The 14,065-nt window shown below is 42.6% G+C and overlaps 1 protein-coding gene across 1 annotated transcript; it reads left to right on the plus strand.

Moving 5' to 3' along the window:
* Positions 1–218: 218 nt before the first annotated feature.
* Positions 219–13,755, plus strand: TMEM35A (transmembrane protein 35A). Its single transcript, XM_038587857.1, has 2 exons — positions 219–510; positions 11,950–13,755. Exons 1-2 carry the CDS (start codon positions 391–393, stop codon positions 12,346–12,348), a joined length of 519 nt encoding a protein of 172 aa, XP_038443785.1. The 5' UTR covers positions 219–390; the 3' UTR covers positions 12,349–13,755.
* Positions 13,756–14,065: the final 310 nt, after the last annotated feature.

Consider the following 14,065-nt stretch of genomic DNA (forward strand, 5'->3'; position numbering starts at 1 on the left):
AGTGAGCCTGGCGGGAAGGTGGTTGGAAAGGAGGTCTTCCCAGATTCCTCATTCTAGAGGCAGCCCAGGGGCCCAACGCAAGCATAATCTACTTTCCCCCCATTTTAAGACGTGGAGTTTCCACCTCGGTTTAGGTCCTCTTTTAACTTCCAGGCTGTGCTTTCGGCCAGTGAGGAGTAAGCGTAGGGCATTAGGACCCAGAGATTGTTGTAGTGAGAGAGGTTGAATCTCGATCTCTCAATTTTTCTCTCCAGCTCCCTCCTCTCCCTTTGTCATTCTAGCTGCCTGCAGCCTCCGCAGCGTCCCTCTAGCTCTCTCTGTGCAAACTGCTGCGCTTTAGACAGGGTGCGCAAAGCGGAAGGATTAGTTGGGACCTGCCTTGGTGACCCCATGGCATCCCCCAGAACCGTAACCGTCGTGGCCCTCTCAGTGGCCCTGGGACTCTTCTTTGTTTTCATGGGAACTATCAAGTTGACCCCCAGGCTCAGCAAAGATGCCTACACTGAGATGGTAAGTGAAGCGAACGGGTGACGAGGGACGCACCCCCCAAGGGATTGCGAGTACCTTTCCGCTCCTTTCCTTCCGAGTCCCTGGTCTCGTCCCCTTAACCCCTACCCCCACCCCGGACCATACCTTTTCCCCAACAACTTTCCAGCTCTGAAAGAGCAGCTGGACAAGAGCGATTTCATCTGTGGGCTATGCTGGGAGCAACTGTTTTTGAACCTCTGGATGCCAGTTGGGGGAGGGGTTGCCCAGCGAGTACACCCCCATCTCCAAGTAAACCAAAAGGCTGAGACCTGCGTAACACCTGTCATTGGCATGAATCCTTCCCTCCTTCTAGCACACCCGAAGTACGGGCAATCAGTCTGCAAGTCCGATTCCTTCCCTTGGAGCTAAGAGTTTAGCAAGCTGGAGAGTTTGTTTATCTTAGGGAGGAACAAAAGGGAAGGAGGGAAAGAGCTGGAGGAGAATGGGCTACTAAAACAAGCAATTTTTTTTAGGGGCGGGAAAAGGTATTCCTCATCCCTGGCGGAGAGCTAATCCCCTAGCTGCCTGGGCGTGTGTGTCTGTATCCTTGAGACAAAGCAGTATTGGCCCAAATAAAGGTCACCGAGCTCCTGCTTCTTACCCCTTCTCTCAAGGGAGACTTGGCTGTTTTGTTTTGTTTTGTTTGTGGGCTAATCTGCAAAATTTGTAAAGTCTGCCTCTTCTCTCCGGCAAAATAGTCTATAATCCTCACCTAGCTTCCTGTGGATGCTGGGGGCAGGGGAGGGAGGGCAGGTCCTCTGCAGGTTTTCCCCTTTGCAGAGTTGGAATCATCGAAGGTGACTGGCCAAAACATTTCCTCTGCAACCTGGGGGCTGGGCTGCTCTCCCCAGTTGGGTGTGAAGACTTGTTCCTACGCTGTGGAGTGTGAGGAGATGGCAGGGGATGTTTCCAGCACTTTCGGTCTCGGGTCTCTCCCTCGTCACTTTGCCTCTTCATTTCCCCGCCCCAGCTGAAGAGAACCTGCTTCTCACTGCCTTTGCCTGACTGCCAGTAATGGAAGGAAACCCCTTACTGGTCTCTCAAGGTCAAGAAAGAAAGGAGCTTAGGGGAAAAACAGGGAGGGAGAGAGAAAAGAGGCCAGAGGGTTTCCCCCTTAGGGCTGAAGCAAGGAGGACCAGCCCCCCACCTTGACAGAAATAAATAGCTCTCCTGGACCCCACTGCTGAGCATTCCAGGGCCCCTCAACGTGAGCTGCAAATAGATGGAGCCCAGCAAATTGTAGATGCTCAGAAAATATTTGCAGGCAGTGCTGGCTTCTGTCTCAGGCTTTGGGCTGGTGCTTTCCATGTCTCCCTCACCATGGGATTACCCTGGGGTGCTGGGAGGGTGCCTGGGACTCAAGGGCCTAAGCCTGGCCCCAGTGGCAAATACTAATGTATTTCTCCTTCCTCCTTCCCCTCCTCCCAGCATGTTTGACCAGATGGAATTGAAATCAGGTCAAAATGAGTATCCAAGGCAGCCTGCCCTGGGGAGGGGAAGGGGGAGGTGGGGTAGCAGAAGCCACCAAAGGCAGAGGGACAGGGTGGAGGTGAAATGCCACTCTATTTCTGTCTTGGTGGTAGTAGTTTGGTGTTAGATTACAAGTAAATGAGTATGCTCTTGCTTTACTTTACATATATCCATGTATTAATATGTTTGTGTATACACCTTAGGTATTTTTGAGCTTTCCCTTTCCTTAGGACATAGTATCCTTCTTCAGTATATTCCCTGTCCCCCAGGCCCTCCTCAGCTGTTTTAGAGGCCTCCCAAGCTGCACCCTAAGTACACTATAAGGTTCTGCAGGCAATCCAACTAAAATGGAGTCACCGGGAAGCTTTCTATCAGCTCGGCAGGAGCTCACGAGGAGGACCAGCCACAAATGGGTTTACAGCAGGTTTCTTCCTAAGGAGTGGAGCTTTATATTGCAGTCTACTGAAAGACAGAAGAAACCAATTTCAAGATTTCATATCATACAAACGAACATACTTAAATAGGTATAAGCTAATACAGCATATAGAACCATTGTGCCTGTGTGTGTGAGTGTGTGTGTATATGCACAATTCTGGGCTTATGTGTTCAGGAGCATCTGGAAAGAAAGGAAGAACTACATCTCACTGGGAGATAGACTTGAGGAGGATTTTCAGATTGACTTTTCCAGGGTCCCCTTCTGCATTGAATATTGGGCCCCAGGCTGGGGATGGCTGTCTAGCACAGGGCCCACTGCACCAGTCCTGGGCCGGCCAAGCTTTATTCTTGAGTCCATAAGAAATGGGAAAAATTCAGTTCTAGTACAAAGAGGGTGCTCAATTTATATTTGTTGAATGGATGAGTGAATGAATGAGTCATTGGAGCATTGTCTTGGCTGGTCACCACCCTTCAGAATTCTCTGGTTGGATCTTGATTATATAGTTCAGGAGTCATTTCTTGCTCCTAGAAAGCGGGTATGGCCCCTTAGGATCCCAACTCTACATCAGCTAGGATGATTGTCTGGGATTTTCTGTTTTTGATTTAGGAGTGATTCCTCTGCATTGACAGTCATGCATTGCCTGCAGTGGCTTTTCTTATAAGATCTCAAAGTGTTGTTATTTAAAGATTATTTGTTCTTTAAAACATATCAGTGGGGTAAATTCCTTTTATTACTTATTCTTATTTTCTAATGTATTAAACTAATTCAATATCATAGGGTAAGCTGTTGTGGGAACAGAGGTTAGAAACCAAGTTCGCGACTCAATATTCTCAGTAGAGGAGTCATTAATGATTACAACTGCCTTTTTGGATGTCAGAACTTGCAACTGATTCTTTTTTTTTTTTTTAAAAAGGTTTTATTTATTTATTCATGAGAGACACAGAAAGAAAGAGAGAGAGAGAAAGAGAGAGAGAGAGAGGCAGAAGCCTAGGCAGAGGGAGAAGCAGGCTCCATGCAAGAAGCCCAAGGTGGGACTCGATCCTGGATCCCAGGGATCACTCCCTGAGCCAAAGGCAGACAGACGATCAACCACGGAGCCACCCAGGCATCCCTTGCAACTGAATCTTGAAAATACCTGGCATGTTCTTGCTTCTTTTTCTGTAACAGTTCAACTGCTACCAATCCTTGCTTTTACTTTGAAACCAATTTCAAATTTAAATTTTTGGTTTGTTTCTTTTCTGCCACTCTTTTTTTCTCCTTCTAAAACCATTAGCATTATTCTTACATATTGTCCTCTCCCTGAAGAATCATTGCTAAAAACCAAACAGACGAATGAGTATTAACTTCTTTCCTGTATACTGCAGAAGCCAGGAAAGGTTAATGGAAACAACACAGGCTTTCGGTCATATAGGTTTGTGCTTGAATCTTAACATTCTTAGTGCCTCAGTTTCCTCATCTAGAAAATATGGATAATACTTCCTTAAGAAGGCTGTTGTAAATATTAATTGAGATTATATATGGAAGCTTCTAGCACAGTGTTTACATATAGTAAGTGTTCAAGAAATGCTCTGGGTGAAGTGATGATGATAATTGATTCTACATTATGCAGTAGCTTCCTGACTACTTTGAATGGTCAGTTTAAGGGATTGAAATCAGGTATTTAGAAGAGCAAGATGCTATTTTCATGTGCCCTGGTGAACAGACTTTTATGCAATTAGTTTATTTACTTTTTTAAAAAATTTTTTTATTTATTTATGATAGTCACACACACACACACACACAGCGAGAGAGAGAGGCAGAGACAGAAGCAGGCTCCATGCACCAGGAACCTGACGTGGGATTCGATCCCGGGTCTCCAGGATCGCACCCTGGGCCAAAGGCAGGCGCTAAACCGCTGCACCACCCAGGGATCCCTATGCAATTAGTTTATATTGAAAACTCTACACTTGCTGCTGGTTAATGCACAATGGATTCCATGCAGAACTTCCAGATGTCTCTCTGAATTGTCCATTTGGTGTGTGTTGCCCCATACCTCCTCCAGATTTAGCAAGTGTCATTATAGAGTACTCTAAAGCCCACATGAATTCAACATGACTGATCACTCCCTTGACTAAATGCCTTCATTAATTCACTTGAAATTGGGAGACAGCACTTACAAATGCTGCTGAGCAGTTTCCTGTGCAACGATGGGGAACAAACAAATGGTTGACTTGCTCTAAATTTGGTATTCAGCTCTTTGTAGCAGTGGTTCCATTCTGTAATCAAAAGGGGCCACACGTAGAATGGTGAGAAAACACCAAAATCCTGTCACAGTGAAGCCAAGGGATTTACGCCCTAAGGAAAACAGGGCAAGTCTCTGCTTCTTTGCATCCCCTCATAGGGAAGGTTTGTTGATTTGGTTGATTTGCTTACCTATAGTTAAATGCCCTCCTGTTTGTATAACCCTGGGGAAACACTCCAGATATGTTTGGGCAGTTTATTTAATGTCCTTAGGTAATCTTTTATACTTCCAATCACTGCCATTAATTGCTTTCCAGCTAGGTAAGAAGATAATAATTCACTGATGCTTAGACTGCTCTCTGAGGTGGTATAGTACATTTATTCCCTCAGAGAGGAAACTGACCCTGAAATGTGAAGTGACTTTGCTTAGTTCATACAGCTAACCATCCCAAGCTAAACCACGTTGGAGCTGATGCCAGAGAATGTGTAGGCTCTCAATGGCCAAGAACTATGCTTGTTTCAGAGCTACCTTTGACTCACGGGTGAAGTCAGACTCTTCTGCCCTAAAATGCAATCTGGGAAGAATCCACTTTGGTTACTAGGACAAGGTTTGCCAGCTTCCTCTTTAGGTAGGTACTATATGACAGTGGAAAGTAGAATTGCTTAAATGAATTTATCATTCACATTTGAATGATATTTGGCAATTAAACACGTGATGGCTTTTTATTGCATTTGTTGCATTTAAGAAATAATCTATAATTCACATATGGCTTTTTCCCTTACAAAGATGCAGGAAAATCATACTTGAGTCAGTAAATTTTGCAGCTGTTATGTATGTAGCCTTTATGGTATAAGATAGCAACGAGGCTGAGATTTTTAACCAAAATATATTTTTGTCAGTGTCCTCTCTGGCTTTCATTGTTTTTTTTCCTCTGTAAATTTTATTGAAGTGTAACACATTCTGAAATGTGCATCTTACAGCTCAAGGAATTTTCAGAATACTCCTGTATAATGTTCAAGAAACAGAACATTACCAGCTCCCTAGAAACCCCTCCATGACCCCTTCCAATTACTACCTCCCCAAGGGTAATTATTTTCCTGACTTCTAACAATATAAGTTAGTTTACTTGTTTTTGAACTTTCTATAAATGGAATTCAACAGTTAGATAAGCCATTTTTTTTCTTTTACCTAACTGGCATGCATAAGTGTACAGAAATGGACCAAACCACTTGGCCTCTGTTCCTATTTTGTCCTGTTAGCTGACTTGGATCAGTTATTAATTGCAATTGAAGGTGAATATAATTAGACCATTTTGAGCTGTTCAAATTTAATGTCATTAATATAAGATCATGAACCCTGGGGTGTTGTGAAGAGTAAATGACAAGAAGAAAAAAGGTGTGACTAAAGAAAGGCTCCATATGCTTTGGACTCATGTCAGAATCCTATCTTCTCATATCGTGTTTGATTCAGCACTATTATCATCAAAATAATCACCATGGCTTGCAAACATATGCACTTCTCATTGTATGGTTCGTTAATAATGAAATGTGTGCGTGTTTGTGTGTGTGGCCCTTGTTTGATGCCATGAAGCTATGATTTTTTTTACTCTATGTCCAAAATACTCATTTAATTTACAAAAGGGAAAATCCAGATAATAGAATATTTAGTAATTTTCTCTAAGCAACGTTAGGGGCAAAGCTAAAATTGAAATTTAGCTTATGTTAAGAATCCCAGGCCAAGGATATTGTTGGATGATTGCTTTTGATTAAAGAGATTTGAAACATTTGACTAAACACTTCTCTTCCTTGCTTCCTTGCCCTATAAGGAAACTATGGTTACAGGGTCTGGGTCATTGCACTGGTAAGGAAAGAGACCTAACAAAGTGAATTGTGAGAGCCTTTTGGGAGAGTGGCTCAGTCAACTCTCTTTATTCTTATTATCAGAACAATTAAAGTCTTTAGAGATCTAGTTACTATAGATTCAAGACATGTGACCCTTCTATTGTGAGAACTGAGGTGGACCAGACCAAACATCGATGGAGTTGGCAATACTAGCATTCTTTTGATGTCTCCATCTTGCTCCACAGGAGAAAGAATAAAGGGCTTCCTATAGTGTCAAGACTCCATCCAAACAAGTTTAGACCCCCCATTTCTAAGAAATTAAACATTCCCTGTTTGGAGTCCTGGAGAATAGATGGTATCTGTATCTACTCAGCTTTGAACTAAAAATTTGATGAAATGGCTTATTGATGTGCAGTTTCCTCTGGAGAAAAGAAGGTAAAAAAGAGGCAACAGCTGCATAAAGGAGCCACAGCTGTAGTTTAAGAAGTTAAACAACTGAAAAAGTAATATGGAGTTACACCAAATGTAGAGAAAAAAAGATCACTGGAGACATAGGAACTTGATTTAAACACCTAGAATTTGGCCCCGGCTACAGATTCTACTATAGTATAGTTTAATAATCTATTCTTGAATGATGGGGTGGTTAGCCTTAGCCAAAAAAAGGAGTGTTTCCAGAAGCCACTCAGCCAGCATCTGGAAATGGCTCTGAACTAAGAAACTCTTGCGTCCTGCATTCATCATGTCAGAAGCTTACATTTAGAATTTAGGAACTGCCTCTTTGGGAAGCTTTGTGTTGTTAATTAGAAATGGTCCTCACTTAAAAGTGTTAAGGAAGCCTCTTGTGTCTAGATTTCCCTAATGTTGCCCTGCTACTGTCACTAGAGTGCAGAGGGGGAGAGAGTGGGCAGGTGGCATCTAGTTTACTAGTGAGAGGAAATGGGCACGCTTCTCCCTGTCACCAGGTGCCCCAACCCTCATTTCTGCTCTGCTCCATTTAGGTCTGGCTCAGTTCAGCCCAGAGTTTTACTCTGCCAGGGTTTTACTGGTCAACCTCTCTCCTAATTTCTCTGAAAGTCCCTCATTTAACCTAAAATGGGAAGAGGGAGGAAGAATGACAAACACTATTTCTTTACATGCTCAGGAACAGGATAGTGACTAAGTTGAGGTGAAATTTTAAAGACAGGATCTGGCAGGGCCAGGATTGGGAAGAGATAAATGAGGCAGGGTTGTATAAGCACAGAGCTGGATCCTGCCTTTATTTAAAGCTTTGATATTTTGCTCATTATTGATGTTATTTACCTTAATCAAGAAGTGTTTTGGTGCCCTCTTAAATTTTGCATTCAAGGCAAATAGCCTTGCTCATTTCACTTTAGTCTTAACCCTGCTCAGGAAAATGAGGCTCAGAAAGGTCAAATAATTAGCCTATGGACACTCAACTAGAAGGTGACAAAGATGGGATTTAAAGCCAAGTCTTTTTGAATCAAAAACCATGGTTGGTTTTTTTTTTTCCACTAAACCATTGGTCTTTTAACACTCCTCATAGAGGATTATCTTGTGCCACTCATGATAATTAATCCATGAAATAAGGTGCATTCACTTATCCAGAAGTGAGAGAAATGACTTAACATTTGTTCCAAACCTAGAGTGTGTGAACACTATTCTAAGTGCCAGATGTTTCTGAGAGGTCAAGTTGGCTTTCTGCCTGATTCTTATATTTGCCTTGCATCTGGAACTTTTTGTTTTTAAGAAATTATTTATTCACGAGAGACACACAGAGAGAGGCAGAGACATAGGCAGAGGGAGAAGCAGGGTCCCTGTGGGAAGCCTGACATGGGACTTGATCCCAGGACCCCAGGTCACTCCTTGATCCAAAGGCAGATAAATGCTCAACCACTGAGCCATCCAGGTGTCCCAGCATCTGGAACTTTTGACTAGTCTCTTCTTGAAAACCTTGGCCCCCATGACCTTGTCTCTTTTGCTTTTCCCCCTACTTTTCTTTTTCTTTTTTTAAAAGATTTCATTTATTCATTCATGAGAGATATATAGAGAGAGGCAGGGACAGGCAAAGGGAGAAGCAGGCTCCCCGTGGGGAACCCAGTGTGGAACTCGATTCCGGGACTGCAGGCGGGATCACGCTCTGAGCCGAAGGCAGATGCTCAACCACTGAACCACCCAGGAGTCCCTCTCCCTACTTTTCTGACCACACTCTCTTCTGCCTATGTTGTGGACTATCTTCCTCTTTCCATTTCTTAAATGTCTGTCACACAATTTATCCCACTGTATACATTCTACCTGGGATCCTGATGACTATCCATCCTGTATCTTTACTCCAGACCTCTCTTACTGAGCTGCCTACTGGACATCTCCACTTAGATGTCTTAGAGATAATTCAACTAAAAAAACCCAAACTGAGTCCCTTATTTCTTCATACCTCTTGTTCCAACTCCAACCTCTTCTTCCAGATGCATGCCCAAACTTGGAGAATGCTAGCACTCTTCTACCCAGGTACCCAAGCCAGAGACCAGAGAATCTTTCTTGATGTAATCCCTTTCCCTCAGGGTCCACCTTCAATATAACACTAAATTCTGTTGCTTTTGCATTAAAAGTATTCTTGACTCTGTCCCCTTTCCTCTATTCCTACGTCATTACTGTAGGTCTCTTGCTTGGTCTCCTTACTTCTAGGCATACCTCTCCCAATCCATCCTCCACACTATTTTCAGAGGGACCTTCCTCAAAAGCAAATTTTGTTGCTCCCCCTGGCTTATAGGATAAAAATCCACCTCCACAATGCAACATATATAGTTCTCCATGATCTCATGGTGACACATATATAGACATATATAAAAGGACATATATAATTCTCATGATCCATGATTCATATCTACCTCCCCTGTCTCATGTCTCACTCTCACCCCTCCTTCTCCCAACTTATGCTGAACTGGGGCAGTGTTTGAAACACACAAGTCTTTTTTGTGCTTCAGGGCCTTTGCTCATCTGGTTTCTTTTGCAGTGCCCTTCCCTTAGTTATCTTGCAAACACCTGCTCTTCCTTTAATATTCCACTCTAGCTTTTCTCAGTTTCCATCTACGGAGACTTGATCACTCTGGTGTGCCTCCACATAATTTTATACAGCATCCATAACTTTTCTTCATATAAACTCAAGCTTCAGGGAGGCAAGGCCTTTGAATGATTGGTATCTGTATCTAAAGTACCTAGTACAGTGCCTAGCACCAGGAAGAACTTAATAAATATCGAACGAATTAATGGATACTTACTGAAAACAAAGCAGTGGGCCAAACTAATAAGACACTTGATAAAATCCCATCGATTTACTACAAAATGAGGCTCAGGTCAATCTGAATACAGTGAAAAATATGATTATCTATTACTCTAAGGTCAATATAATCTTATTACTTTGTGATATATCCAGTGATTTCCTCCTCTGTTCTATGATGTGTCCCTTTGGGCTATAATTAGATCTCGTACAGACTTCTATTATGTGTCACTAACCATGTTGCTTTATAATGGTGTTTTATGTATCTGTTTCCCCCACTAGACCAAAAGCTTCTTGACCCTGTCTTACTTACCTTTTTATCTCCATCACATAATCCATAGTAGGTGTTCAATATATATTTGTTAAATTAAAATTAATGAACTTACACCAGGCTAATCAGAGTAGTGTCTTGTAAAGGCCTGGGGATTTATCTCACTGACCATAAGAATGATTTTTATCTTACTATATTTTAAAGATATATAAGGGGCTAATGTTTGTACACATCTTTGTTTTTCTATTTATTTAGCACTCATTTTTGAATTTTTGCAGATTCCACAAATGTAAACTTCTGCTCAGCTTTTTTCTGAATCATCACAGATTCCAGATTAGGGAAGTCCAAATTAGTGAGGCTTGGGCATCCCTGGTGGCTCAGCGGTTTAGTGCTGCCTTTGGCCCAAGGCCTGATCCTGGAGACCCGGGATCGAGTCCCTCGTCGGGCTCCCTGCGTGGAGCCTGCTTCTCCCTCTGCCTGTGTCTCTGACTCTCTCTTTCTCTCAGGAATAAATAAATAAAATATTTAAAAAATTAGTGAGGCTTTACCATACTGTGCCTTACCCTGTTTCAGTTTTTTCCTCCTAAAGTCATGTTTACCCTGGCTTTGATCAACTGTGATAAGGAGATAGGATCACATGGTCTTTTCTTTTGTTTTTTAAAGATTTCTTTTTATTTATTGTTTGAGAGAGAGAGAGAGAGAGAGAGTAAGAGAGAGTGTACAAGCAGGGGGAGCAGCAGCAGAAGAAGAAGCAGACTTCCTACTGAGTAGGGAGCCTGATGTGGGGTCTCTATCCCAGGACCCTGAAATTATGACCTGAGCTGAAGGCAGAGGCAGAGCCACCCAGGCACCCCGCCTCGTTTCATTTTTTTTAAGATTTTATTTATTTATTCATAGACACAGAGGGAGAGAGGCAGAGACACAGGGAGAGGGAGAAGCAGGCTCCAGGCAGGGAGCCCGATGTGGGACTCGATCCCCGGTCTCCAGGATCACACCCCAGGCTGCAGGCAGCACCAAACCGCTGCGCCACCAGGGCTGCCCTCGTTTCATTTTTGTTGGTATTCATATGCATCTGGGTTTGGACAAGGCAGGCACTAGAAAATATGGTTGTGGCTAATTCATACCAGATTTTATGGGCCCAGTAAATTTTCTTTTAGATGCTTTTAGCGTTGTTTATGATTTATAATCAGAAAATAATTTTTAGCTATCAAGCCAAATTCTCTTTGGTGCTGGTTACTAAGATTTATTTATTCATTTAAAAATATTTTATCTATTTATTTTAGAGAGAGAGAGCACAAGTAGGGGAAGGAGCAGAGGGAGAGGGACAAGCAGACTCCATGCTTAGTGCAGAGCCCAAACCCAGGGCCCTGAGATCACAACCTGAGCCAAAAATCAAGAGTCGGATGCTCAACCTTCTCAACCGAGCCACCCAGACACTCCGTTGTTACTAAGGTTTTTTTTTTTTTTTTAAGATCTTATTTATTTATTTATTCATGAGAAACACACACAGAGAGAGGCAGAGACACAGGCAGAGGGAGAAGCAGGCTCCATGCAGGGAGCCGACGTGAGACTCGAATCTCCAGTCTCCAGGATCAGGCCCCCGGCCGATGGCAGCGCTAAACCGCTAAGCCACCCAGGCTGCCGTGTTACTAAGGGTTTTATTTTGTTTTTGTTTTTATTTATTTATTTTGTTTGTTACTAAAGTTTTAAATCACAGGGATCTCAGAAGATTGCTTGCTTTTTTCTCATCTTAATTACAAAGCTTTTATTTAGGGGCCACAGTAAAAAAAAAAAAAAGGGATCTGGTGGGGACATATAAAGGGAATGGCGGGGAAGGACTTTGTGTGTTCTTCATTGTAATGTTAAAATCATGGTTAATGTGACATTCTTTGTGGTATTTCACTCTAGAAACGTGCTTACAAGAGCTATGTCCGAGCCCTCCCTCTGCTGAAGAAAATGGGGATCAATTCCATTCTCCTCCGCAAAAGCATTGGTGCTCTTGAGGTGGCCTGTGGCATTGTCATGACCCTTGTGCCTGGCCGGCCCAAAGATGTGGCCAACTTCTTCCTACTCTTGCTGGTGTTGGCTGTGCTCTTCTTCCATCAGCTAGTCGGTGATCCTCTCAAACGCTATGCCCATGCTCTGGTATTTGGAATCCTGCTCACCTGTCGCCTGCTGATTGCCCGCAAGCCTGAAGACCGGTCTTCAGAGAAGAAGCCCTTGCCACTGTCAGGGCAAGTGGGGAATGCCGAGGAGCAGCCCTCTTTATATGAGAAGGTCCCTCAGGGCAAAATGAAGTTGTCATAGGAAAGCAGAAGTGCAAAAAGTGGACCTCCCAGGCAGTTGCCTCCATGACACCCAGGAAGATGTCAGTGTTTTTCATGAATTCAATTCATTTCATTTATTTATTTATCTTGAGGGAAAGGGAAAATATAATCTGCAAGTTAATGGCCCTATTGGCTTGTGTACACCTGTACCCTAAAATGACCTTCCCACATAGACATATGTGCACCACCTTTAATCACTCTGGGGCAACTCTCACATCTTGCTGCATGTACATGTATATGGCTAACTGTTGAAGTGTATTTGTGAGATGGACTCCAGCAAGCATGTGACTGTAAGATTATGTGTGGGAAACTGTATTTACTGTGAGTGTGTTTGTGTGTGTATGTGTGTGTGCACGCATGCAGGTGCGAGAAGGCTCTGATCTTGAACTAATCCTGTACAGGTATCCTTCCCTTTATAGACTGCTTCTAGTGAAGGCAGAATAAAATAATCCTCCTGTAAAGAGAATCCTACTTCTGGTATAAATCAAGTGATGTATTCCTGTGGGATGAAGGAAATTCCCTCAATAGATCAAGCTGAAAACTTAAATTTACCACCTTAGGAGAAAGTTCCTTCAATTTGAGACACTGAGTTATACTGATTAGCCTCCGCTGTAACAGTTGTTGAAATTGTAAATACTCCATATTGAATTTAATCAAAATAAGGAATATATGCAGTCAATACATAATATAATTATTCAACTGATACAATTGAAAGTTTCACCTTGCCTTTGCCCCAACCCAACCTACTAAGCTCCTTTGCTCACAGTTTGAAATTGAAGCAGACTTGTTACCAGACATTTCTTTTGGATTTTCTTAAGCCAAGAGCTGCCTCACTTCCTACTATTCTCAGCAGCTAACCAGGATTTGTCAGCTGCTCCGCTGTTGCAGTTGAGGGAGCAGGGATTAGTCCTGTTAGCAGTCTGTGAATCTCAAACTCTAGCTGTTCTCTTAAATCATCTGAAACATGACAGAGGAACTGTATCCAGTGTTTGTTTCCCTGAGAAACAGAATCATTACTCCTATTGAATCTTCACTGAACTTTGCTAGTGTAAGCAGAGATCCAAGTCACTCCTGTGGTTGTCTCCTCTACACCTCCTTATCATTATGGTGGCTGGAGTCGAGCTTGGGGGAAGGACATTTGATATGGGTTGGTTGGACTGAGCAGTATGAAACTTTGCTTTATTCATTCCATACTGCTGTTTCTCCTTGTTAGATGTACTTTGATGGTTTTAATATAATTGTACCAGGGATGGGGAGAGGGGTGGGGGCTTTGTGTGTGTGGGGGAGTACAAATCATTGTATTTTCTTCAGTAACATTGTTCTTGTTAATTGATACCTCTGTCTTATTTCTCTCATTCTTTCAAAATAAAAATTTTTGAAATTTGGAGGAAATTGTCTAGACAAATAATGAAAATCTGGGAATAAAGGGTCCTATGAAGCAATTCAGGCTCTTTTAATTTGGATCCTGGATGAGGGAGAAGAAAGAGGAGCAGTATAATCAGTATACAATGAGGTTACCAACTTTCCAATCTCATTTAAGTTCCCCCACACTTCAGTAATGTCAGTACATAAGACAGAAAGCCATAGAATTAGGATCGATACAGTTTTCAGGTTTTAGGAGTTCTGCTTCACTAAGTGATGCCAAGGGAAGGTGGAAGAGTGATTTCAGAGAAAATTGCAGGTATATGAAACAAAGG

This window comes from Canis lupus, chromosome X (genome assembly GCF_011100685.1).
Source record: "Canis lupus familiaris isolate Mischka breed German Shepherd chromosome X, alternate assembly UU_Cfam_GSD_1.0, whole genome shotgun sequence".
Classification (NCBI taxonomy): domain Eukaryota; kingdom Metazoa; phylum Chordata; class Mammalia; order Carnivora; family Canidae; genus Canis; species Canis lupus.

What these genes read in the sequence shown, in the direction of transcription:
- TMEM35A (XM_038587857.1), top strand. Translation starts at nt 391, where the DNA reads ATGGCATCCCCCAGAACCGTAACCGTCGTGGCCCTCTCAGTGGCCCTG. An exon ending in AAGATGCCTACACTGAGATG is followed by an intron (nt 511 to 11,949) that starts GTAAGTGAAGCG and finishes ATTTCACTCTAG; the next exon opens with AAACGTGCTTACAAGAGCTA.